General features: G+C 44.8%; 1 protein-coding gene across 3 annotated transcripts in view; it reads left to right on the top strand.

Moving 5' to 3' along the window:
* Positions 1–1,485: 1,485 nt before the first annotated feature.
* NIN (ninein) overlaps positions 1,486–25,389 on the top strand; it is a gene marked incomplete at its 3' end in the record, with an annotated part of 107,049 nt that continues 83,145 nt past the window's right edge. For all 3 annotated transcript variants that reach the window (XM_082865625.1, XM_082865626.1, XM_082865627.1), the window contains exons 1-4: positions 1,486–1,599; positions 2,104–2,157; positions 10,844–11,047; positions 21,875–21,956. In XM_082865625.1, coding sequence (XP_082721751.1) covers positions 10,865–11,047; positions 21,875–21,956 — 265 coding nt within the window. In that variant the 5' untranslated portion in view covers positions 1,486–1,599; positions 2,104–2,157; positions 10,844–10,864. The remainder of the gene's footprint in view (positions 1,600–2,103; positions 2,158–10,843; positions 11,048–21,874; positions 21,957–25,389) is intronic.

The following is a 25,389-nucleotide window of genomic DNA, read 5'->3' on the forward strand; positions in this document are numbered from 1 at the left end:
CCGCTTGCCACAATTAGAGAAAGCCCGTGCGCAGCAACAATCAAGACCCGACACAGCCAAAAATAAATAAATTTATTTAAAAAATAAATAAAATAAGACTGATTTGCTTAAAAAAAAATAGCAAACAACGCCCCCAAACTTTGAGTTAACTGTAGATTCACACTGTTATAAGAAATAATACAGAGAGATCCCTTATAGACCTTTTACCCAATTTTTCCCGATGATAACATTTTGCATAATTGTAGTACTCTATCACAACCAGGAAATTGATGTCAATACAATCCTAGGGCTTTATTCAAATGACACCAGTTTTATGCTCACTCATTTTTGTATATTTTGTTCTATGCAGTTTTGTCACATATGTCATCTGGTTTTGAATCCCAGCTCTGCCAACTAGCTGTGTGGTCCTGAGGAAGCTCCTTAACTTCTCTAAGGCCCTAATTTGCAAAATGGATATAATAAAGTCTGCCTCCCAAAGGTGGTGTGAGGATTAGGTAAGATTATTCCTGTCAAGTTTCCAGTACACTGGATTCTCAATAAATGCTAGTTTCCTTCCCGTCTATCCCTTGTTCTTTCAGTAGCAAGGGAGCGTTCTCCAGTTTCCTGCTGAAATAACCAGACTTGTGTAGAAATGTAGAGATGGGGGAGTGAGAAGCGGAGACTCTGGGGGAGCCCATGGAGTAGGGGTGGGGGGGAGGAGGCGGTAAACACCGAGCAATCATTGGCCTGAGCGGTACCGACTCCAAGGAGTATCCGTCCCGCGTGGCTAGTGACGGAGGGTTGGATGCACCCACAGAAGCCTGGATGGGGGTGGGAGCCTAAGAAGACATGGTGGGCAGGTGCGGAAGTCAGTCTAGACCTGGTAGGAGGGACGCACTCGCTCCATAGGGTTCAGAGTCAAGTCTGGAGCTCTTCAGCCTCCTGGACCCCTCTTCTAATGACCGCCAATGGGCGCTCGAGGGCTGAGAAATCCAAGGCCGCCTGGGGGAAAAAGAGGCACCTGGATCCCCACCTTCAGTCCCACGGGCTGGAGGCGGGGACTCTTCCCTGACCCGGAGCCGTTGCAGGCCGGGTGTCCTAGGCACAGAGGGGTTTGTGCAGGTGCCTTTGGAAGGAAGGAGAAGCTATCCGGAAGGGGGTCGACCTCTGCTGACCTCCTCCATATGCGCCCCGGCAAGCACCGGAGCTTCCAAGTTCAAATCTCCGAGGCGAGCGCCCCAGGGTCACAGCCAAGCCGGGACCGGACTCCTCCGTGCTCCGGCCACCAGAGGCGCAGTCCCCGTGGAAGGGGTGGAGTGGGGGGGACGGACCCCGCGAGGGCCCGGGCGGCGCCCAGCGCTCCTCCCTCAGCGGCCCCAGCTGCGCGGGCCGCGGAGGAGGAGCCGCGCCCGGGCCGGCGTCGCCCTGGCTCCTCCTCCCCGCGCGGGCCTGGCCCTTCCTCCCCTGCGTCCAAAGCTTCGGGTGGCCGCGGCCGAGCCGGGAGCCGAGCGCGCTGGGCGCGGCCGTCCCGCTGCAACTGCCGCCGCCGCCTCCGAGCCCCGAGTGCGCCCGCGGCCATGGCCCCCGCGGCAGCGCCAGGCGCCTGAGCCCCGGGACGCGGTAAGCGCGGAGCCCGCTCCCGCGGACCCCCGCCCCGCGGCCTGGGGGGTGCGCGGAGGCCTCTTGCTGCCCCCGCGCTGTGGGCGAGGCCCTGCGCGCCCTGGCGGCCCAGGCACCGGAACAGGCTGGGGCTTCCCCTGCCGGGCTGGGGCCGGGCGGTGGTTGTCCCCGCGGGCCGGGAGCAGGGGGCGGCAGCGAGGAAGCGGGTGGCCCGGCGGCCAGCTCGGGCCGGGGCGCTCCAGGCTGACCCCGCGGGGAGGGGGCGGTGTGGGAGGCGGAGGAGGGGTCGGTCCGGGAGAGCGGGCCGGCGGGCGGGGAGGATGCGCACCGCAGCCCCCAGGAGCCGCGCTTTTGTGAGCGCTGGCCCCTTACAAATGGAAATGACGCTCGCGCGGGTCCCCATTCTCGTCCTTTTGAAGGACGCCCGCCCTGAACCCCGGCGCCGACTGCGAAGTATTGTCCCGCTTCTGGAGCCCTAACAAAGCGTCCTCCCCCGCTTTGCAGAGCACTGGAGGCAGGCGGCCGGCTGTTCGGGCGCAACGGAGAGGCCGACAGAAGGTAAGCGAGGACGGTGGGGGCCGAGAGAGCTGCTGCCCGGGGACACAATGGGGTGTCTGGGGTTTCCGGGGGTGGCGATGGGCGGGCGGGTCGGGGGCGCATCTGCATCACGCGTTGCCGGGGACCTGGGCGGCGCGCCCGCGCTCCAGCCGCACGTCGCCTCCCGGCTTTGCAGCGCAGCCGGGTCTGGGCACCTCCGCCACCCGCGTTGTCCCCGCCCGCGCTGCCAGCTGAAGGCGGCTACTGTGTGTTGGTCCAGGAGAGGACTTGAGTCCCGGGGTGGGTGGGGGGGAGCAGAAAGGGTGGTTGTTCTGTTGCCTTGTGCCACCCAGGCACCCCTGTGACTGGGAAACTGGAGAGAAACCTGCCTGGGGAAACCCGAGGTGTTAGTCTGGGCTGTCTGAGTAGCGGAGAGCTGTTTGGACCCGTTGTAGAAGGTGTCAGGGATCAAGGCACAGAGAAAGACTTTACCCAGTGCGACTACTAAGAAAGGAACAAAATGACGCTCGGCTATTGCCTGAAACCCTTGACCGCCAGACCCACGGAATGGAAGTGTGGAGTGTCGCGGCAGAAGCTTCCAGGGTTCCAGGGGCTGGGCTTCTGCAGCTACCAAACCGGTCTCTGACAAAAGGACAAAGCTGATGGAAACAGTTTACTGCTGAAAGCTCTTTCTGTGAAGCTGAAAGAGATAGAGATAGGAAGAGGCGATTTCCCAGCCTCAGCCCTGACAAACCGGGGCTAAGTTGGTGCAAGTAAAATGGAGCTGGAAAGATTGTCCTACCATGCACCTTGTTTCTAGACAACTTAGCTCTTATGAGATCTTCTGCTTTCTTTACTTGACTGGGGCAGATCCCCTCCTGGTGTTGAGGAATTCCTGAGATGAGCTTGCCATAGAACTTAACTCCTGAATTTGTGAAATCAAAACGGATCACATGGTTGTCTTTTGTGACTGAGGTGGAAGCATGTTTTAGGATTAGAATCCTAATAAAGTCAACCGAGGCACATGGGCTAAGCTTCTGAGACCATGGAAGGTTCTCGATCCCGCTCCCTTAAATACATTAACATAAATGTATATATGTTTACTTGTTTCCTGAGGATTGACAATCTGCAAGGATATGTATTTTTTTCTGTGTCAGCTTAATTCTGAGTCTTCCCTAGTGGCTAAAGTATTGGTAGCTGACCTGAAATATTGGCAGGTCTTGCTGTGGAGTTGAAGAGGGATGTGGAAATTCCCAGACTGTGTGTAACAGTGACATGACAGGCTGGCTGATAAAACAGTTTGCTGTGGTCTCCTCAGCTGTTGTCAGTGTCCTTAGAGAGGTGAAGTAAACTGCTGGGGAGTTTCTTTGCAGATGTGTTTATTTTCAGCTGGTCTCTGGTGATTCCTTAGAGGAAAGCATTCTGAACTGCAGTATAGATAAAGTGTAGGACTTACGGATGTTCCAAATGGGTTGGACATCAGCAAAGATATTGCCAAGGCAGGAAAAGGCTTTACAGGGGGCAACGGAAAGGCAGCCATCGCAGGCACGGTCTTTGCAGTAAAATGTCAAGGATCAGTCATCTTAATAGACACTTACTCAGAATGGCATGGGTGTCTTTTTTCTTGCTTTTTTTTTCATTTTAGATATGTGGTGACCCTTAATATCAAAAGATGTTAACTGTCAGAGGGGGAGAATAGGGCTCCAGTGAATTTTGAACAGTCAATCTTAATAGACAACGTTCTTATCATAAGTCAAATGTGGTTCAAATAAATTGTTTTAAGTGTCACTGCAAATGACTTTGTATACTATCATTTCACCAATCTTGGTGCTTCCATTTTATGTTGATAATGAAAATACATTTTATCAGTCTTACATTGATAAAGGGTTGGCACATTTAGCCAGATCATTTTAGAGGGATTCAAACAGCCTAGAGCTTTTTCAGGAGGTTTATTTTTATAGGTGCCAATTCATTTGTAAGCCAATAAATTATGTGGTTTGAATTCTGGCTATTGAACTTACATCTGTTGGGCAGGGTCTTCTGGAGAGATTTACTGAAGCTTGCAAAAAGATATTTTTATCCTATTCACAAATAAAATAGAATTTTTAAAAGATTATGGGAATATGCAAGTGAGCAACTTTATTTGAAATCAGGACACTTTATTGCAATTTATATCAGCAATTAACCATTTATTCAAGCTTCTAGATACAAAAATGACGAACTATTTATGACCTAATCCTCCCTTAAAAAGCAAAGTTGGGAAAATACTGTTTATAGATATAGAGAAGTGCTTCATTTTTATACCCCAGGGAACGGTAGTCAGAGCTGCAGGCATTCTAAATTAATTAGAGTAAATATGGCTCAAGAAGTGAAAGTTGTTACAAGCTGTCTCTTTTAAGAAAGTAGCAAAAATGCAGCTGTTTTCTGCTTCCGTAATTTTACTTAGTAGCTGATTACAGGTTATTGAATCTACCATGTGCTAACCTAATGATTTTATTCCTCCAGCCATCCTGAGTTAATGACTTGATTGGGTAATCCACCTAGCTATTAGGTTTAACAAAAGCTTGGGTTTGCTACATCATTCAGGGTGGTAAAATACTAAAGCTTATTTATGTTTTAGAATAAATGCTAGTGGGATACCCTTAGTTAAATTAATTTTTTCTGTAGCTAGCAAAGGTTGTTATTTTCTGTCAAATTTAATATGATTCTTTTCCGGTGTGGTGGCCTTTAAGCTTTTGTGTTATATTCTTACACTCTGATTTTATTCTTGCTGATACTCTTGTGCTTTTAGTATCCAGCTAGAAGTGAGGTGCTATCTGAGCAGAGAGGAGGCTATCTGACAGTAATCAGTTTGATGGGCAGCAGTTTGGGGCAGAAATATTCTATTATCAACACATAAATGGGGACAATTACTTTTTCTATTAAGCTTTTGCTAAAGTTGAATTTATTCTCGTCACTATTTCACGTTGTGCTGAAGTTAGTCCAAAACGGTAAGCCTGGAAATCTTTGCAGCAAATTCAAGTGTCTGCAAAAAAGAGAAGAAAAAAGAAACATTTTATTTTGACTATTGGCCTTATGAGGCTCTGACCTGCCAAACGGTGAAAGCTAAAGGCGTGAATGAAAAGCTTTGCCAAAGCAGAGTTTGTCCATGTTCATCTCTTTAGTTATAAAGTAAATTAGTCACTTGGTGGTCACTGCCTGGACTGTGGACCCTCAACAGCTATGTCTGAACACAGATCCGAAAGCATCTATTATGATACCCAGGGAAAGCTGCTGAGCCAGGAGGGGCATCCAGACATTCCTTGTAGCTGTTCAGCTGCTAGACCATCTGGAGGGGAAATAAAAGGCCTGGGCTAGGGCTCTGGCATTGTGTTCATTTTATTATTTGGTTTTTCCTTGCCAGACTTTGTCTCCTTTTCACTCCCTTTGGCCCGGAGCAGACGTCCCCTTTGGCTGGTCTGCCATTCTTAGAAGCTCCTTTCTATACCTTGGATGCTGGAAAGTTCACAAGTTCATGGATCCACTTCATGTGGACCTTATGTTGGGGACTTCATTATCCCAGCAGCACCTCCACCTTGCTCTTTTCCGATCCCAGTTGGCACTGTGATTTCATCAGTCAGGGCTGCCAAAGGGAGCACAGTGACACCAGTCTCTGATGGACTTCCCTGTCAGGGTCTGCTCATTCTGGCAGCCTTGTTTTGAGTTATCTGGAAGGAAAATACTCTGAATAGTTCTTTTTTTTTTTTTTTTTTTTTTTTTTTGGCGGTATGCGGGCCTCTCACTGCCGTGGCCTCTCCCGTTGCGGAGCACAGGCTCCGGACGCGCAGGCCCAGCGGCCATGGCTCATGGGCCCAGCCGCTCCACGGCATGTGGGATCTTCCCGGACCGGGGCACGAACCCAAGTCCCCTGCATCGGCAGGCGGACTCCCAACCACTGCGCCACCAGGGAAGCCCTGAATAGTTCTTATTATGGGCGGTTGTTGGGTGGTAATTGTTATGATTAATGGCTCTTTGCATCTGCCTCTTATTTAACCATCCCTTGTTAGAACTCCAAAATATTGCCCACACTGGCCCTTCTATTCCAAAGGAGTCATGAAGGCTTCTGGCAACTTGACTGGGAAGGTAGATGGTGATGAGAGGCCCAGGTTTGTGGCGGGCTTTATAAAACTGGAATTGTCCTTGGCAATTTGAAGGACGATTTATCATTCAAAACCCAACTTCCTTCATCTCTAAGGAAGATTCCTGTCACTGGTGAGTGTCAGCTAGGCTCTGACTCTGGAAAGCATTGAATTGCACAGATTACACATGCTTAAATATTTGTGGGGGGAAGTACTTTAACAATGATCAGTTTCTGGACTGTGCCCATTATCGAAGACACAGGACTCTTCATAATCATATTTATGTAAAAGTGCTTGTCTTCTTTGCCTTTAAATCCCAAAGCTACTTTATTCTGTGTATCCTTAGTGTCTCATAGGCTATAATTAGTCAATAAATGAATCAAGGCACTTAGGGAGGAAGGAACCCCACCCCTCCTCCTTCCATTTTGGAGGAGTTTAGTTTATGGCCACCAAGTGTTCCATGGTCATTTCTAGTTCTTGTTACCGTTCAGCTGGTTAACACATAAAAGTGGAGATAAGTGATTTGTCAGTGATACCGTTCCATGGTCCCATTCACGTGTTCTGTGTGCACGTGTAGGACTAAGAGATAGTATAGAGTCAGACCAGAGTTCAAATAGCGGGTCCATGACCATTATTAGCGTTGTATCATTGGACAAGTAGCTTAACCTTGCCAAGCCCCAGTTTCTATATATTAAATGGGAATGTGAGATCTACTTTAAAGAATTAGGAGGATTAAATGAAATCATTTATGCTAAGTACTCAGCATAGGTCAGACTTAGAGTAAATGCTCAGAAGTTTAAAAAAAAAAGTGTCTTCTGAACTTCCAACTATATTTCAGGCTTTCTGCTTTAGTTTGACATTAAATTTATCAATAATCTGCCTTTGAAGACTGAGGAAGCACTGAACATTACCTACTACTGTTACCATTTAGTAATACGATATGGCTTATGTTTATAATATGTCCCTCGCCCATTCTTGCTTTCTGGGTTATGGCGTTCCGCAGCTCCTGTTTTGCTTCTAGGAAGGCAGATCTATGACCTGTTGATGTATGTAAGTTACCCCTCTTCAGTTTACCCCTCCTTTGCAAATCGCAGGTATTTTCTTAGTTGTTTTCTCAATTCCCCTCTTGTATCAGCTTTCTCTGGGATTAGCCGCTCTTGCTTGCCATATTTAACCCGGAGAACAACCTTCCAGATGGGTATTATTCTCATTCTATAAACAAGGGGACTTGGGAAAGTATTTTAATACAGATTCTCCTCCAAAGTCATATCCCATAACAACAACAAAAATGCAGCTGAAAATTGAATCCACTGGCTTAATGACTAAATCATAGAATCAAACTTCAGATGGCGCTACGTGGTACAGTCTGGCAGCGGGTGCTCGCTTTCTACTTATGCCTGGATATGTCTAAGACTGAAAATGCCTTTGAAAAGGGGTTGGATGGGGAAAGTAGAGGTATGCTTGTGGAAGAAGTAGGTGTCTCAAAGTCTTCCTATGCTCATTTCTGTAGCGTTCATTCAGGGTAAGTTTCCTTGTAAGGAATCTGCATATCCTAAGTCAGTCCATGATGCTTTACTGAGTCCCTGGTGTGAAGAACAGACTGCACTATGCATTTGGGGGAAGCTATAAAAGAAATTGAAATTGTGAACCTTGCCCTTCAAGAAATTTCTGCCAAGTGGGGAGAAAAATAATTCTTGCACATGAAATTACTGATGAACGTTTGGGGAATAAAATCAGCCAGTAAAAATGCCTTCTGCGCTAGAAGAGTACTGACAACTTGTCACCATATGTAACGTCTTTTGGATGTTTCCATATGATCATTTGTTCTCCAGAGGTGGGGCCGTTTTCCCTGTTAAGTCAAAAGAATGTTTTACTAAGCACAGTTCTTGAGAAGCAGGGAGATGAAATAAAGAGATAACAAAGGAAAGTTGCTGTGAAATGAAAGAGGTTTGATTTAGTGGAAATCCAATGACCTCCCAGAGAGCAGGGCATGATAGCGTATCAGATTCAAAGCTGTGGATAAGATTGGGACTTCTCAGTACGTTGTGAGACTTTTTTTTTTTTTATATTGAAGTACAAATGAATTTATTTACAGAACAGAAATAGACTCACAGACATAGAAAACAAACTTACGGTTACAGTTACCAATGGGCAGATAAATTAGGAAGATGGGATTAACAGATACACATTACCATTGTGACCTTTATGGTCCTCTTTCATTGGTGTAGATGGACAAATCCCCACCCCTTAAAATAATTATTAAAAGGGGGAGTGTTAGAATTCTTTCACTTTTGAGTTTTTCTTTTTCTTGTTGTTTTTTAAATGTAAAGTCAAGCAGAAGCAGAATAGTCTTGCTTTTCTGACATTGGTCAGATTCCAGCCCAGGGGACTGTAGAACTCAGAGAGTGAGTCTGAGAGCTGTGGCAGCCCTGAAAATCCCAGTGCATCTTGGGGATTCTCAGCAGATCTTAGGTGATGATGAACTGGGTGGATGCTAAGTGAATCTCATTAGCTAAGCCTTGGCCCTGTCTAAATTCCTAACTTTTGAGGCTTTGCTTAACACCTTGGCTTTTCATTTCGGATGCTTTGATGTTTATTTAGCACTCTCAGGTTATTTTGTAAACATTTACGTGGTGATTAGTTAACCCAACAGACCAACCCTGGGAAGGCAGCCAGAGCTAGCAGCACCGTAATAGAAAAACTGATAATTAGGAGAAGAGACCTGGGAGGCCAGGAGCCTGGACCAGAACATTACCTCTTTGCTTTAATGAGTGGCCCAGCTGTTTGGATCCATATTCTGACTTCACCTCATTCTGCTGAACCCCTTGGGATAGTCGTTGGCTCTGTTTTAGCTCGTCATGTTTTGAACAGTTGTCTCTGAAAAGAAAGCAACCCAGCTTAGAGCAGCACTGATGTGTTACAGAAGGCTCGCTTATTTTCAGGTCTGGCCGCGTTCAGCATCTTAACGTGTGTGGTTCCCGTGCTGTAATGATCTTCCCTATAACATCACCTCTAAGTTAAGAGTTTTCTGACCCAGGACTCGGTTTAGTTAAAGGTGTGCTTTTAAAAGTAGAATGTTGGTTGCCAGGGACTAGGGGAGGGGAAATGGGAGTTGCTGGGCAGCGGGTATAGAGTTTCAGTCATGCAAGATGGGAAAGTTCTAGGGATCTGCTGTACAGCAGTGCGTGTGTAGCGAACAAATACGGTACTGCATACTTAAACTGTTGTTAATAGGGTGGATTCCATGTTATGTGTTTTTTATCACAACAAAAAATTATATTGGCAAGATAAATACTTTTTTAAAAAGGTGCTGCTTTTTATAGTCAAGGGGCTGGTTCTGCGAGCCTTGTTTGAGCTGGCTGAGGTCACCCTCTCAAGGGCATATGTTCTGTTTGGCTTCCATTGCATCATTGTGAAGGTACCTTCACATGCGAAGGTTTCAGGCTTCCGTTGGAAAACCCAACACATTAAAAGTGAATTATTGTGCAAGCAAAAAACCAGATTTCATTCTTCAAGTATTGAGGGACCTAGAATTTTATGATATATATTTTTAGCAAACAAGATTCTGAGAGATATTGATGACTCTGTGTTTTCACAAATCCCATGAAATGTGGAAACATGGAAAGTCTGGGGTTAGGGTGGATCAGAGAGATGGAAGACCTATTAACCAGGAGTACAGAGGGGAGACTGTCTAGGTAGTGGAGGGTCCTGAGATTCTGTGTGATTCACATGTGGTCTGTGGCTCCTTCGAACCTCATTGAAAGGCTGCAGTTGTGTTTTCCCCTTTCTCTAGGCAACTAAGCATTACCTAAAACTCCCTGGGCTGAAGCGAGCCTCAGGGAATACTCTTCCTGTCACACCTCATCTAATTGCACCAGTGAAGTTAATTGAGTTGTTTTTTGAGGAACTCATGAAAGAAGTGTTTGATCTTATGTAAACAGGGAGTGGTTTTGTATCAGAAGTATTCGGCAGTGCCTCTTTGCTGCAACCCTCCAGTCTGACTACGGTGGGGGGCAGCAGGCTGGAGAAAGAGAAGGGAAACAGCTTGGCAAGTTGCAACATCCGGCAGCTCCTCTGGAGCCCGCTGAGTTGCGTGGAAGCTCTGGCCCTGCAGTCTGTTGTGGCTAGCGATCACTTCATTTGGAAGGACTGGATGTCAGAAGTGACTTTTCACCTTCTCTAAGTCCTGAGAGGTCTCTTAAGACGGCTTTCTGTCTTGAGTTTGACAGACTGGCTGCCTGCCTGAGCGCCGGCCAGGAGAGTAGGGCACCTTTCTGCCCATGGGACTCCCTCGTTCTGGTAACATTACCCCACCAGGACCCGACCCTGTGGATGTGCGCCTGGTGTGAGTGCGTGTGGGAGCTCCCCTGGCCTGGACCGGGTTCTGGAGGGACCTGTGGTCTTGCTGGGAGGTGTACAGTGTTACCTCCCCTGCTGACCCTCACAAGGTCCCGATGGACCAGCATGAGGGGACCGGGACACACAGAGTGTTCTTCCCAAGGGGCTGGCAGGGGTAGGAGTGGCTAGTGGAGGGGCGGTGGCAGGACTCCAGCGCTGCCACCACCCATCCCCCTCTCTGTCCCGCACAGGTGAGCGCTGTGGGCGATGGGATGGATGAGGCAGAGCAGGACCAGCATGAGGCCCGACTCAAGGAGCTGTTTGACAGTTTTGACACGACGGGCACCGGGTCCCTGGGACAGGAGGAACTCACCGACCTTTGCCACATGTTGAGCTTGGAAGAGGTGGCCCCGGTGCTGCAAGAGACGCTGCTTCAGGACAACCTCCTGGGCAGGGTAAGGCCTGGGAAGAGGCGGGGTGGGGGTGGGGGGTTGGGAAGTGGGTGTGGTTTCTGCCCGGGCGCTGGGGGTGGGGCGAACCACAAGTGTTGCAACTTGTTTCTAACCTCCTGGAGGTGTGTGCTCTTAGCTGTTAACCGGATAAACAGAAAAAAGAAAAAGGAAAAAATAAAAAGTAATGGGTGTGACTTAGCAGCGCAGTTTGCTCGGGTGTTGAGGGCCCGCTTTAATTTGTGCTCTGGAATGAAGGTGTCCTCTGAGCCTCTCAGATGAAAAGAGAAAAAGGTAACAAGAGGATGTTTTCCAGTGCTTTCCTTATTCTTTGTGTATCATTTTATGGACTCCACACTCATTAAGAGAGGGGGCTGAGATTTCCATGGAAGTGAAGGAACGTACAGTAAGAAAACTGCCATTGCCAGGAAGAGCAGCTTGCTGTTACGACTTTCACTCCCCATAAAGCTGTTTCTCGTGAGGATTGTTCCTAGGGTAAAGTATTAATTAAACCTTTCACCCAGAAAATAAGACAGGAGGGTAAGTGCAGTTTTACTTAAAACCCAGCACGACTTGCTTCCAACAGGGGTGTGCGTGTGTACTGATACTAGCTTTTACATACGAAAACAAATAGTCGCGTTCTCCCCGTAGATCGAGTCACAGATGAGTAAGAGGTGAGAAGGGGTCCTTTTTTCCCTCTTGCTGTTAGTGGGAAGGATGTCTTGACCTGACAGTGTCTTCAGTTCTCATAATTAAAATTGAGAGCATCATTTGTATGGCTTTGAGTTGAATCTTGCTGCTGGTGTTTTGCATGATGAGAAGGAAAAATGGGCCGTACTTTTTGAGCTCTGTTGCTGCCATCGCTGACACTTTGTAGACGTCCGCTTTTATCACGTGGTATAAATTGAGGAAGCAGCTGTGAAACTCAACTTTATTCCAGTGACCAAACTTCCTTTTCTTCATTTCATTTTCACTGTCTCTTAGCTGAAGCTTTGGGCAGGTGGCCTCAGATACAGTGCAGTGTATTGGCTCTCTGTGATGTGAGATGGACGGGAGTGGCGATCATCCTGAAGTTGAATGATGTTCTTGGGGGCCTGGCACCGTGGAGGTGGCATTTAACAGGGCTCACACTTAAAGAAAGTGTGAGTTTTTGTAAAATTAGAACCATTTTTGGTAACTTTGGGGGCATTAGCTGCTTGTGAATACATGTGATCCCTAAAAAAATGCAAAAAATCTTGCTTTGAAAGCACTAGAGGTGGGAGCTTTGAGAATTAAACGACTTGCTTCTCATCATGCAAGGCACTCAAATGTTTTCTAGTTCTGCCTCAATCTCAGAGACTTCGGGGAGCCAACAGAGTAGCGTTTCTCCCTGTCGTCCTTGGGGATCTCAGTCCTTTGGGTATCTGAGGAAGAGTATCAAAGTGGGGATCTGTTTTCACACCTATTAAAGCCGGAGAAGACATGATACAACTTCAGGTTTCCTTGAGAGCCAGTGTAAATGTGGAACCCGCTGCTGTAAACAGATTGCTCCCTGGCAGCAGATCGACAGCTTGCTCTCCAGATGCTACACATCCTTGCCCTCCTTTGGCAGACTAAAACAGGGGCCCAGTTATCGATTGATTCGTTAATGACTTGACACTACCAGCCCGCCTTTACGTTTGCTCTTCACCTGCGAATAATGAATACCTAAGTGGTCTATAGCCTGATATTTACTCAGTGAGCCAGTGATAAAAGTTAAATAGATGTATGCATATAGATTTCATGGGGGAGGTCCCTGGTGGTTGTCTTGAGAGCAGGGTTGGCATGAATTAATGCACTACTGTTAGATTTGCATTTTCTATGAAACTGAATTATTCTCAGATGATCACATAAACTGGGCCATATGCTGTTAAGATACTCTGTATGGTCTACAATTTTAAATTATAAAGAAAAAAATTTCCTTAGACTTCACTGGAGAATTCTAAGTTCTACCATCTTGATATATTGAGGAGGAATCATAAGTTGTAAAATTATAAAATTGTAAGCTGTTTCTAATACCAGCCGTCTTTCTTCTCTTTAGATGGTATTTATAGAAAAATATGTAAGAGTTAGCAGTTTGGTTTCATAAAAAAGGAGAAAGAAATAACAGCATGACAAACCTAAATATATTCATCGATTCGTTAATTCAAAAAATATGTATTGTGTATGTCCGGTATGTCAGCATTCTAATGGTCTTATGGTATGAGTGCAACTTACGTTTATTGTAAACTAAAGTTTTCCATTAAATTGGCTTTTGGAGAACATTAGTACCCATCAGCCTCCTGGATGCTTGTGGTTTTAATTTTGTCTTTTATATCATAACAAGTATGATTTTTAAATAAAAGAAAACATCTGAGTTTTACCTCCTTTGGTATTAAGCTGAATTCATCTTTTTTGTTGAAAAAGAAATAAGGTAAAAAGCATTTTCTCCCTCAACTAAGAATTTTATCTGTTTATTTTTTATCTTAAGATCCATCTTTCATAACTTCTTGTCCTTTTTTTTTTTTTAAAGCCTAATGTTTCTTATGACAGTTGTCAAGGAAAGTAACTTAAATCGACTTGCCATTTTCATGCATTTTACTAATGGGCCATTTACCCTCAAATTAATCTGTCTGATCTTGCTTTATAACTTGAAACCATATTCCCCTGAGCATGGTGGTTACCCTGTAAATGTTTGAAATGCCCAAAGATTGCGGATCACTGATTTAAAGGAAAGAGGACATTGCTGGTAGGTGTTTCCTACTAGGTTATCAAAAGAGCTCCATTCATATCTTTGTCATCAGTTGAGCACCTGTCAGGTGGGTCAGACCCCCAAGACAAGGGATTCCTTGAAACACTGAGGAACTTATAGTCTGGTCAGGTAACATTCCTGGCAGGTGAATAGTACTGGGAGTAAATACTACAAACATTTAAGAAAGGGAACCGGGCTTCCCTGGTGGTGCAATGGTTGAGGGGCCGCCTGCTGATGCAGGGGACACGGGTTTGTGCCCCGGTCCAGGAGGATCCCACGTGCCGCGGAGCTGCTGGGCCCGTGAGCCATGGCCACTGAGCCTGCGTGTCCGGAGCCTGTGCTCCGCAACGGGAGAGGCCACAACAGTGAGAGGCCCGTGTACCGCAAAACAAAAAAACAAAACAAAAAAACAAAAAAAAAAACAAAGGGAACCATGTTAGCTCACTTATTGAACGAAGCTTCCACCCAAGCAATTAATTCCAGTTGTAGTTGCTTCCTGTTTATTGTGCCTTTTAAAGGAAGTGTTTCCACATGCCTCTCTATTTCCTTTATTAGAAATCAGAACCTAAAAAAAAAATCAGAACCTAAAGGTGATAATTTACCTTGGTTTTGTTGAAGCCTTTATTTAGTTAGGTCCAGCTTTAGAAATACATTTTCCTTTCCTTATTGAATATACTAACTTTGAGACAAAGCTGCCCCCCCATCCCCTGAGCTTCCCTGCTCTACTCTTTAATATGAATCTAGATGCTGACATATTTCATGTTCTTGACACTCTTTAGAATCAGAACAAGCCGCGTGGTAGCAGAACTTACCATTGGCTTCCAAAGAGTCCCATAGGTGTGTGGACTTTGGTCATCAAAGGCACTTTGGAATTTTTTGTATTAAAATTTGATAACTGTACAAGTGTATAATTCCACTCAGCTTTTGCAGTTTTCATTTTCAAGTGCTTGTGTTCTTTTATAAACATCACGATTAATTGTATATGGCCATTTGCTGGTTTGTTTCCACTTCATTCAGCTTTTTAAGATTTCTTTCACTTATATACATTTTAACTGTTTGAAAAGTGATCAGAAGTACAGCAGTACTTTCTGGTGGCGATTATTTGTACTTGTTCTCTATGTGCAAAACTACCCTTGATCATCAAACAGTGCCTGTTTATAACCACCCCATGTTCATACTCCTGTTTCATATTATTGATCTGGGCTTTTTGAAGGAGTTGGAGGCAAAGGTGGGAACATTTCTCATTACATCTCTTAAATGTCTGAACCTTTGCCATCTATCTTACTGTTTAACCTGAAACAGTGAGGGATATTTTCTAATTCCATTTTGGTCTTGTGACTCTGTGGGGTTGATTTGAACTCCTAAGGGTCTATAGTTCACATTTATAAACAAAAAGACCTTCTGATTAAGAGGCTGCAAGACTTGCATCTTTTCTTTATTAACACTTTCTTGTCAACCTCACTGCAAAACTGACTTTGGTGTTGTATACTGTGAACCTCGCAAGGTATTTAGTTTGACATAAAGCAAGGGCAAAGGGGAGGGCTGGCCTTCCAGCAGCCTGTTGGGAAGGCCTTCTACTCTCGACAAGACGTATGAGCAAGTGCTAAATGGCTGTTCTTCTCTACCTACTTTATTTCAGTAATGACTGTCACTCCCGCCAGAGAAAGTATGATCAGGAATGCTCATTAGATTTCTGCAGTATTCCATTTATACTTTTATGAGTAGCTTCTTGTTTGGATGGAGGGGACTTAAAGTTCTTCAGTGTCCAGCACAGATTTTAGACTTCAGTGTTCATCTGTATGACAGAGAAACCTAGAACCCAGAACTTGGAAAAAGATGGTGACTTGTCTGGGGTCAGGCAACTCATTTGAAGCAGCATCAGGATGGGAACCCAGATTTCCCAGTCCCTGAGTTTGAATGCATGTCTCCACAGCCTCCTTAGACTCCACATATGCAAATATGGATCTCATTCTCCATCCCCTGCAACCCACCCCCATCCTCAAACTCCCTCCCCCACCACATGGATGCCGTATGCTATTGGAGCAGTCTTTGAATCAGACCTGCATTCAAGTACTGACTCCTGCCACTTTTTAGCCATGTATGTACATTATCTTAAATACTCTGAGCCTCAGTTTCTTCATCTCTATAATGGGAAAAATAATACCCTTCCTATAAGATTGGGATGAGGTTGACTTAGAGCATGTGTATCAAAGGCCCATCTAGGAGCCAGGAACACAGTTAACTACTGTGTCCTGTGTCTCCCTGTACACTGCCCCCCCCTCCATCTCTTACACACTGAGAGTGGGTTTTCAATAAATGGTGACTTCCCAGGAATGATTTTCTGAGAAAGCTCATTAGAGTAGGGAATGGATTTGCTAGCAAGTCTCTTGTGTGGCGGTGGTTTGCATCTGTTTCTATCTGTAGGCAGGGCTCCTTGGGTCCATCTTGGAGTACAACGTCACACAGTCGCTTTAGGTTTTACAAACCCGCCTCTTAAAATGGCCTTTGCCTCTCTCCACGTTGTCTGCAGTAAATGACTACTAAGCTGCAAAAACCTAAATGCTGTATTTAGGAGAAAACATTTGTAACTGTATCTTTCATTATGAAACCATGTCTCTTTGTTCTTCTGTGTCATTTCTCTTTGCATAATGCTGTCAGTTATTTTCCTCTACATTGCCCTTCTGGTGAGTCCATATTTCTATACCCATTTTAGCTAACACTTAATGTTTTGAATGTCCTTTCTTTGATTTCCCTGTGTATTAATAGCTGCAAACCTCCTAAGTGTGATGAGAGTTACGTGGGCCTTTGTCTGGTCTAATAAGCCCACTTTGTTGAACGCTGGCTTGAGCCCTCTCATCTCAGGTCTGTTTGAAGTGCTGCCTGCACACATGGGGAAACCGTATGCATCTGATCTCCCATGATTGCTCGAGATGATTTTATGCAACGTTAAGTTCCTCATTCTACTTCCTGTTACAGGGTTTTTTGTGTGTGGTTTGAAATAGAATTTGTTTCTTATGCTGTGCTTAAATTATTTTTTCAGAAAGGCAAATTATGTTTCTCAAAAAGCATTCCTATGAAATTTGGGGAGGAAAAGTGATGAGGTAAATTTCTATTAAGCGGTGGTGACACATGACAAAAAATATCAGATTTAACTAGTCTTCCTGTTAATTTAGTTTAAATGTCATGTGTGTTTTTAGTCAGTCATGTAATTTTCCCATTGCTGCAAACTGCCCTTTGAGGCATACAAGGTATAGGAATGCTTGTAAAATGAATGGCGGCAATTATTATTCAAATGAGGGGGTACCCGCCGAGGTACACATGGCTCTCGCTGGTTACCATGTGAGATTTAATCGCATTGTATATTTCTGAAGATTTCTAAATTTTAACAGAATACAGTAGTAAAGCTCCCTTGGAGGAGAAAAAATGGTACTTCAAAATTACAGGGACTGAACTGAGTTGAGCCCACTGACGTGCATTTCTTCACAATAGAGGGCGTTTATTCACGTTTTGGTTCTCGGTTGTGCCCTGAGGGGCTTTTCTGCCCCATCTGGATTCATGAGCATTGATGGAAAATAATAGTCACCGGCCTCTATTAGAGAACTCTCTTGAAAGATGTGGAATTTACTGCTATTTAAAGCAGAGGGTCCGGTGTCTCTGCCCTCACAAGAAGGGAAATAAAGGTCAGTTTAAGACTTCAAGCTGCTCCAATTGTTTTTTGATCAGCTTGCCAGGTTTTTTGTTTTGGATTTTTAGATTCTTTTTGTGGGGGAAGAAGGGTGTCACCCAGATAGGCATTGCTGGATTGTGAAGAACCCCTGAGTTAGTAATCATGTTTAGTTTTTTGTTTGTTTGTTTGTTTGTTTGTTTGTTTTTACGGTACGCGGGCCTCTCCCTGTTGTGGCCTCTCCTGTTGCGGAGCACAGGTTCTGGACGCGCAGGCTCAGCGGCCATGGCTCACGGGCCCAGCCGCTCTGTGGCACGTGGGATCTTCCCGGACCGGGGCACGAACCCGTGTCCCCTGCATCGTCAGGCAGACTCTCAACCACTGCGCCACCAGGGAAGCCCCCATGTTTAGTTTTTTATAGATTTTTTTTCCTTCTACAATGTGGCTGATTTAATACATCCTAAGTCCATTTGGAAACCTTTAAGCTCTGCCTGTGAACATCTTAGAGAAGTCAGATGTCACAAACTGTCCCTCTTTTCCTCCCTGCTGGCCCACTAGGACATGCTCATTTATCAGAGGCCCCTACCAGCTTTTTCTGTCTCTCTCAAAGTATTTGCTAGGTTCTGCCTTGTATTATAGTCACTAATCAACTTTCTTCTCTTCTTCCCCATTCCACCCTCCCACACTCTAGAATCTTATATATTCTTATATATTCTTACATATTCTTATATATATATTCATATATATATATTCTTATATATTCTAGAATCTTATATATTCTCTTGCTCTTGTGTCCTCTGAGTCCCCAGTGTCCTACTTTGTACCTGGTGACATTGTGTGAAGTTGAGGATTTGACCTGGAGCAGCAGAGGGATTTCCAGGTCAGAGGTCCGACCAGGAGTGAAGAGGGCCTGGGGCAGGCAGGGTGGCTGGACTTTGATGAGTCCATTCAGAAGGCCTCAGTTCTCCCGGTAACTCTATCACTTCAAGACAGGTGGCCTTGGGCAAGGCACATGCTTCCTCTGAGCCTCTCTCCCCTCAGTTCAAAGGAGCGACCTTGACCGTCTCTCATGGATGTCGTGAGATTCAACTGGCCAAATATCCAGGACAGAATGAGCCTACAATAATGCTCCCAGAACTCGCATTAATATAATTTTCTAATAACTGGATCTCTTACCCCATTTAGTGGCAAACTTTAAAAAAATTAAAAAGGGGTTAACCATTGGGGATTGAGAAAACTTTATTAAAGTTTTACCCTACCAAATAGTATAATAAACATCATGAGGTTATTGTTGATCATTTAAAGTCTTCTTGGTCTGTCAGTTATTCTTCTGTATTATAAGAACAATACCCTCAGGATTTATTTAGCAGCACGTAGATCCTTGCCTCAATACTAAATAACCCCAGCCTATTAGGTTTTGAGTGCGTATGTCTTTTAAACTTTTTTTAAGTATAAAAAATTATACTTTACTTTTGTTCGAGGGGGTATAGTTAATGTCTTCTCTCAATCCCAGTATGTCAGTAGCTACTTCTTGTACTTACCTTGAAGTGTCTCTGTCTTTTAGTTGCTGTTTCTAATCTGTAGGGGGTTGGGAAGCAGGAAAATGAAGCTGGTAATAAATCATGTAGAGTGAGAGGAAATAGCTTCTGAGTCGGTTCCAGGGCATATTCTGCAAGAAGAGCGAGTGGGCTTTACGACACCTTCCTCAGCTTTGGACACCACTTGTCCGCTTCCCGATTGTCTGCCATGCTCTAGAGGACTGAGGCTGAGAGAGGAGCAACCTCTATGTCAGTGAGGTACATACTGTCTCAGAAGTGGGTGTGTTTGTTTGAGGCCTAAGTGTCCCTTGAATCTGGTATAAGAAAGTCTTAGAAGTTGGTTAGAATTAACTTCCAGGTTGTTGACGTCTTTGTCACGTTTGGAGGTTGGGGGAAGTAAACTTGAGATACAGAAACCCCTGAGTTACCTGCATGGCTAATCCTCGCCGAGTTGAACTATGTTAGGACTAAATTCCGAAGGGCTCTTTCCAATGACCTCTATCAAAACTGACACGTTGAGGAGACCCAGCAGAGACCCACAGAGTCAGATATAAAGGATGTGAAAGTCTCAAGGCAACCACATCCCTTTTGAAACAGGAGCCTCCTTCTGTTCAACTCATTACTGTGGCAGTGAGGGACTCTGGTTTCATTTGGGTCGTGTCCACTGATACCCTAAGGGAGAGGAGAATCTCGGAGTTGGGGTCCCTAAACACAGCAGACCGGATCCATTTCTCTGATGCTGGCCAGCTGCACAGGTCCTGGGGGGAGGCAGGCTCCTGGGCCTCCTGCTGTCACCCCCGCCCTACCACGTGGCTGGTTGGGTCACTCTCATGGCCAGTTGCTTTGCTTGAAATATGGCCCTGTTTCTCTGTGAAAGTGGTGAGAACAGTCACCCCCATTACTAGTCCTGTTAGTAGTGTTAACTACCACTTGCTGACTACCTAGCAAGTCCCAGGAAGTTCTAGACACTTTACATAACTCTCATTTTATCTCCCTAAAGCCACTATGAGGGAGGCGGTAGTATAAATAACATAAAATACATGCAGTGCCCTTAGCAGTACCTGCCTGATTCCCTGTGACAGTTCTTGAGACTACGCGCTCCATGGTGGCTCTATCACCGGGGCCTAGGATAGGGCCTGGCCCATCGCAGCGGCCCAATAAATATCTGTTGAGTGAATCGTAAAGATGAGTTGTTAGATAACCCATTTTTCAAGTGGAACAAACTAAAACTTGGAGAGGTTTGGTAATTGAGCCAATTCACAGTGGCTGAGCCAGAGTCAGGACCTAGACCCAGCTGCCCCAGCTTAGAGCTTTCACTCCTCACCCTTCTCCTGCCCACCCTAAGAGGAAAGCCTGATTCTGGTAGGAAATAGTAGATGCCAGGGTGGGAGATGCCCCTGAGTGGGAGAGGCTTGGGTAGGTGCTGTTTGTGGGCCGGCTGGTTGGGAAGATGGCCTCGCCCCCGGTAACTGAAGCTGGATGCCACGGTGCCTGAAGCCCATCCCTGACTCTGGCGGAACCTAGTTCTCCTTCCTCCCCCAGGCTTTTCCGTGATTCGTCAGCTATGAAACCTAATTAGCACAGTTTATAATTCTGTAATCTTTTAGTCCTTCACTGATTGTACCACCCTGGCTCTTTAGCAGATGCCCTCCCTTCCTGAACAGACTTCTGCTCTGGCTGCACAAATATGCTGACTTTTAGTCTGTGTGATCTAAAGGAATATGATTTTAGAAAGCAATTTCAAGTAATCAAAATGAATGTGGTAGAGAAATCACATATTCTTTAGGAGAGAGTGGTAAATTGCAAGCATATGCTATTTTATGACATACGAATCTCAGTGGATTCCTCTCCTTTGCACTGATTTGTGTGAATAAGCCATATGATTGGTTTCCCTCGTTGTTTAGATAACTAACAAGGTTTGCTGCTTTTCCACATTTAATTCAGAAGTGGTTTTTATCTGTCACTATATTTAATCTCCTAGGCAACGTTTTGTAATGATGTCTAAAGAGACCCATAGCAGCACAAGTTATAAATTTACCGACTTTGTATTTACATACAGGGTTCTGTATAAATAGGCACCACGTTATTAAACTATAATTATGATGAGAAGAAATACCATCTCTCCCTTCTGCCGCATGGTGAGATCATGTAAATTTAAGTTATAGAAGAATGTACTTGACCATAAAGAAAACTATTTTATCCCGTTAACCAAAGTAATATCCCAATTCTGAGTATTCACTTAAGTGAAACTCAGGTTCTTTCCTACTTCAGTCAAGGTAATTGTATTTTTAAGAATTCGGGAGAATGCTTCCCAAGGTTCTTTTATTCTTTGTGTTTGCTATTGATTTCTATTTGTTTATAGAATTACAGGGGCCTTGGGAGATAAATATATAACATATTCCTGCCTCAAGCAAGACTGTATTTCAAGTCATCTTCGAGAGGTAGTTTCCCCTCTTCTAGAATATCTTAAGAGATGAAAGCAACTTTGGGACATTGTTACAGAGGGTCATTTACTTGGAAAGTTTTTTCTAGTACCTAACCTAACATCTTTCTCTTCCGGTCTTGTTTAGAAAAATTAAAGGAGCTAAGAATTCAAAACCTATCTTTTGCTGAGTTTATAAAGAGGGTTTTGCTGTGTAGTTTTCCCCCTCAGGGTTGAATAAATATTGATATTAGTGTTGGTGACACTGGCGTGTAAAATGATCAGCCTATTTTCCCTTTAGTGCTTTAGAGAAATGAAGAAAAAAGGAACAAAAACAGGTTATATGACTCACTTCAAGGCTGTCAGATGCTAACAAATGGTTCTGGAACCTTGTAGATGGGTTTGCTTCCTTAAGGCTGTGGAAACTATTTTGAATTTCTTTTGAATTGTTTATTTTTAGGTGCATTTTGACCAATTTAAAGAAGCATTAATACTTATCTTGTCTAGAACTCTATCAAATGAAGAACACTTTCAAGAACCAGGTAAGGACACTAACTTTTCCTCTCTTCCTTCTGCTTTAAAATTTGTCCAGGGAAGAATTTGGGGACCTTGAAGCATGTCTGTGAAAGCTTTGGGGCATCCGCCTCCCGCAGATTGAGTGGTTATTTTTGGTCTTTTGACATGGTCATAAAAGCCTTGCAGCTGTTGCCCACTACGATGAGCCTTCTCTACCACAGCAGCGAATTGTGGAAGAAATCACTGGATTGTTCCTGGGAGATGTGTCAGATGGTGTGGCCAAAACTCATTCTAGGAATGAGCAGAGTGGGGCTGGATGGTACTTCCTCCCTCCTCATTTCCTGTGAACGAGGAACAGTATGAACTGGGGGGGAGTTTTGTCTGAAAGAAGAAGGCTGGCCAATGAAGAGATAATTTTATTCAGTCCTACTGAGCGGATAGCCCTCTGTTACAGACCTTATCACATTATATTATAATTGTTTTTCCATCTCCTCTCGAGTGATAGTTCCTTATGGTCCACGTTTGTTCGTTTTTGTACTTTTAGTGCCTAATAGGATGTTTAGCACATAGTAAGTATCCAATGAACGTTATGAAATGAAAAACTTAATATTATACTTCACTGATTTTTTTAAAGGCACCATCAATTATGACACAATTATTTTATATACCTCTAAAAAGAAAAATTCTCAATTATAATGGTAAAATGCCATTGTTTGTAAGACACATAATAATTTCAAAATATTCTAATCTAGGGGTGTGTGGGGGGAGGTTATGTCTTAAAATCAATGAAATATGGTAAATATTTAAGGGGAAGTCTAAAACAGTTGGAATTTATACTATAATACAGTCTGGTTTTATAAAAAAATAATCAGTGGTTATTAGGGGCTAGGATTAGAGGTTGACTATAAAGGGGCACAAGGGAATTTGGGGGGTGATGAAACTGTTTTTTATCTTGATTGTGGTGGTGGCTACAGATTTTACCAGTGTTTGTAACCCATAGAGTTGCTCACTAAAAAAGAGAACACTAAAAATATAGTCCAGTTCTGAGACTGAGGAGAAATCATTGACAGTTTGTCACTGTAAGGAGTCACTCAGTGTGACCTATTTAGAAGAAGCACAAATGGGAACTCATGCCTTATCCTCACTGGTGATCTAGTTCTTCATCGTATCTTCTGAAATGCCCCAGATTTGTGTCATATGTATGAACTCTGCATTTAGCAGTGTTTTGGATTCTAGATTGAGTCTCCCCCTTTTTGCTAAGGTTATTGCCAACTCTGAGGCTTTCCAGAGCTCTCTGCAAGCCCCCAGTGGGCCTAGGAGGGAGATTATTGCATTCTAGAGATTTTCCTGACAAAAAGTAGAATTTCTGTAGGTGACCACTGCTGGAACATGGACTGTTGTTCTTATGGGGTCTCACATTTTATTGGCAGTTTTACTTTTTTAAAGTTGTCATCTTGGGAATTCCCTGGCAGTCCAGTGATTAGGACTTGGCACTTTCACCGCTGGGGCCCAGGTTCAATCCCTGGTCAGGGAACTAAGATCCCGCGGCCAAAAATAAATAAAAATTTGAAATCAAGTTTGTCATCTTTTTTTAAAAAAAATTTATTTATTTATTTTTGGCTGTGTTGGGTCTTCGTTGCTGTGCGCGGGCTTTCTCTAGTTGCAGCAAGCAGGGGCTACTCTTCGCTGCGGTGCGCAGGCTTCTCTTTGCGGTGGCTTCTCTTGTTGTGGAACACAGGCTCTAGGCACACGGGCTTCAGTAGTTGTGGCACATGGGTTCAGTAGTTGTGGCTCGCAGGCTCTAGAGTGCAGGCTCAGTAGTTGTGGCGCGTGGGCTTAGTTGCTCCGTGGCATGTGGGATCTTCCCGGACCAGGGCTCGAACCCATGTCCCCTGCATTGGCAGGTGGATTCTTAACCACTGCGCCACCAGGGAAGCCCCAAGGTTGTCATCTTGATGACAATAGTGCAAGATCTAGGGACCCTGACTAGAGCTATGGTGACATTACCACATCTATTTTATTTCATGTGAGCATAGGTAACATAAGCTTAAATTCAGTGTTCTTCTGTATTACCATAATATGGGTTTGACACAGGCAGTGCTACCACTAGTTCACGTGGTCCTTTTGCTGCTCTTTCTTCAAAACCTCTCCTGTCACCTGCCAGAAAAGTGTCATAATAAATGTACAGATTGATGTGACCACAAATGTGAAGGGTGCCCCATAGAGGGCTCTGAATGATGGGGAGGTAGACAATGGCTGGCTGAGCTTGGTAACAGCTCGGAAGTAAGGTTTATGAATTCAGCTCCAGGCGATAGTTTCAGAGTTATGTATATGCCTCAGTGCTGTGCAGGCTGAGGGCATCATTTGGACAAATCTTCCAGGGGGACACGCAGAGGGACTTTTATAGGTCACCGTGTGCTCCATCCTTTGGGTGGGCTGCAGCAAACCTTTGTTACTGAGCTACCCCAAATCAGTGTAATGAAGCAGCAAAGTAATTATAGCATTGCATCCAGCGTGTATGCGACTTCCTAAGGTTTGGCCTGGCAGCGTAAAATCCAGGATTGAGCCTGTGCCTTAAGAGTGTTTTATCTCATAGGAGGCTGGGAGTCATTCCTTCTTTGTTCCTGAGAATCTCTGCTTCTTCTATCTTTTGCCCATCGCTCCCTGGCCCTTCCAGTTGTTTTTGGGGATCATGTATTGCTTTCCACTCAGATGTTCTCCCACCCACTTGAAAATGTGACTCCACCCCCATAGGCTGTCTGGCTTGGCCGGCGAAAGACAGAGAAAGAAGGATCAGGACTCAAATGCTGTATATCGAGAGGCCCCTTGAGTTCACCCCCTCCTTCCCCTTTATGAAAATAACTCTCCCTTAACTCATAGACCATATGATTGTAGGGCTGGAGCAAATGCTGCCATTTTATTCATGAGCAAATTGAGGCTCAAAGAGGGATGTGGCTTAATTGAAGTCTCACAGATAGTAGCAGGGGAGGATGCTGACACTGTATCACCAAGGGATGGGACTCCAGGAGGCTTTGGCTTGAGGATGTTAACCCTCAGATGGATGAGCTGGGGGCAGCAGTCCTCAGTCAGTGCAGCCTGGCCCCAAAGATTCTGACAGGCGGCCAGAGGCAGAAGGAAGGAGCAAATTAAGAGCAGGTTTCACCTGATCATTAGTGACATTATTTGGCTGTTCAGGACTTAATTCATCTTCTGCCGTAAGGGGCCAGGGCTGTTGTATTTTTGTCTTGCCTTTTCAAATCAGTGGACCTCCTAGACTTTGAGAGAAAAGGTTACTCTTCAACTATGGAAGGTGACTGCAAAAATAGGAGGGCCATGGTGCACAGCCTTAGACATTGAGTGGGTCATGAATTGATATTTTATAACATCCAAGATTTTTATAAGTTAAAAATATCAGGTGTTGCACCTGACTGTAATACAGAAAATCCAGCTTGATGAGGT

Source organism: Leucopleurus acutus (genome assembly GCF_964270905.1).
Source record: "Leucopleurus acutus genome assembly, chromosome: 1".
Taxonomy (NCBI): domain Eukaryota; kingdom Metazoa; phylum Chordata; class Mammalia; order Artiodactyla; family Delphinidae; genus Leucopleurus; species Leucopleurus acutus.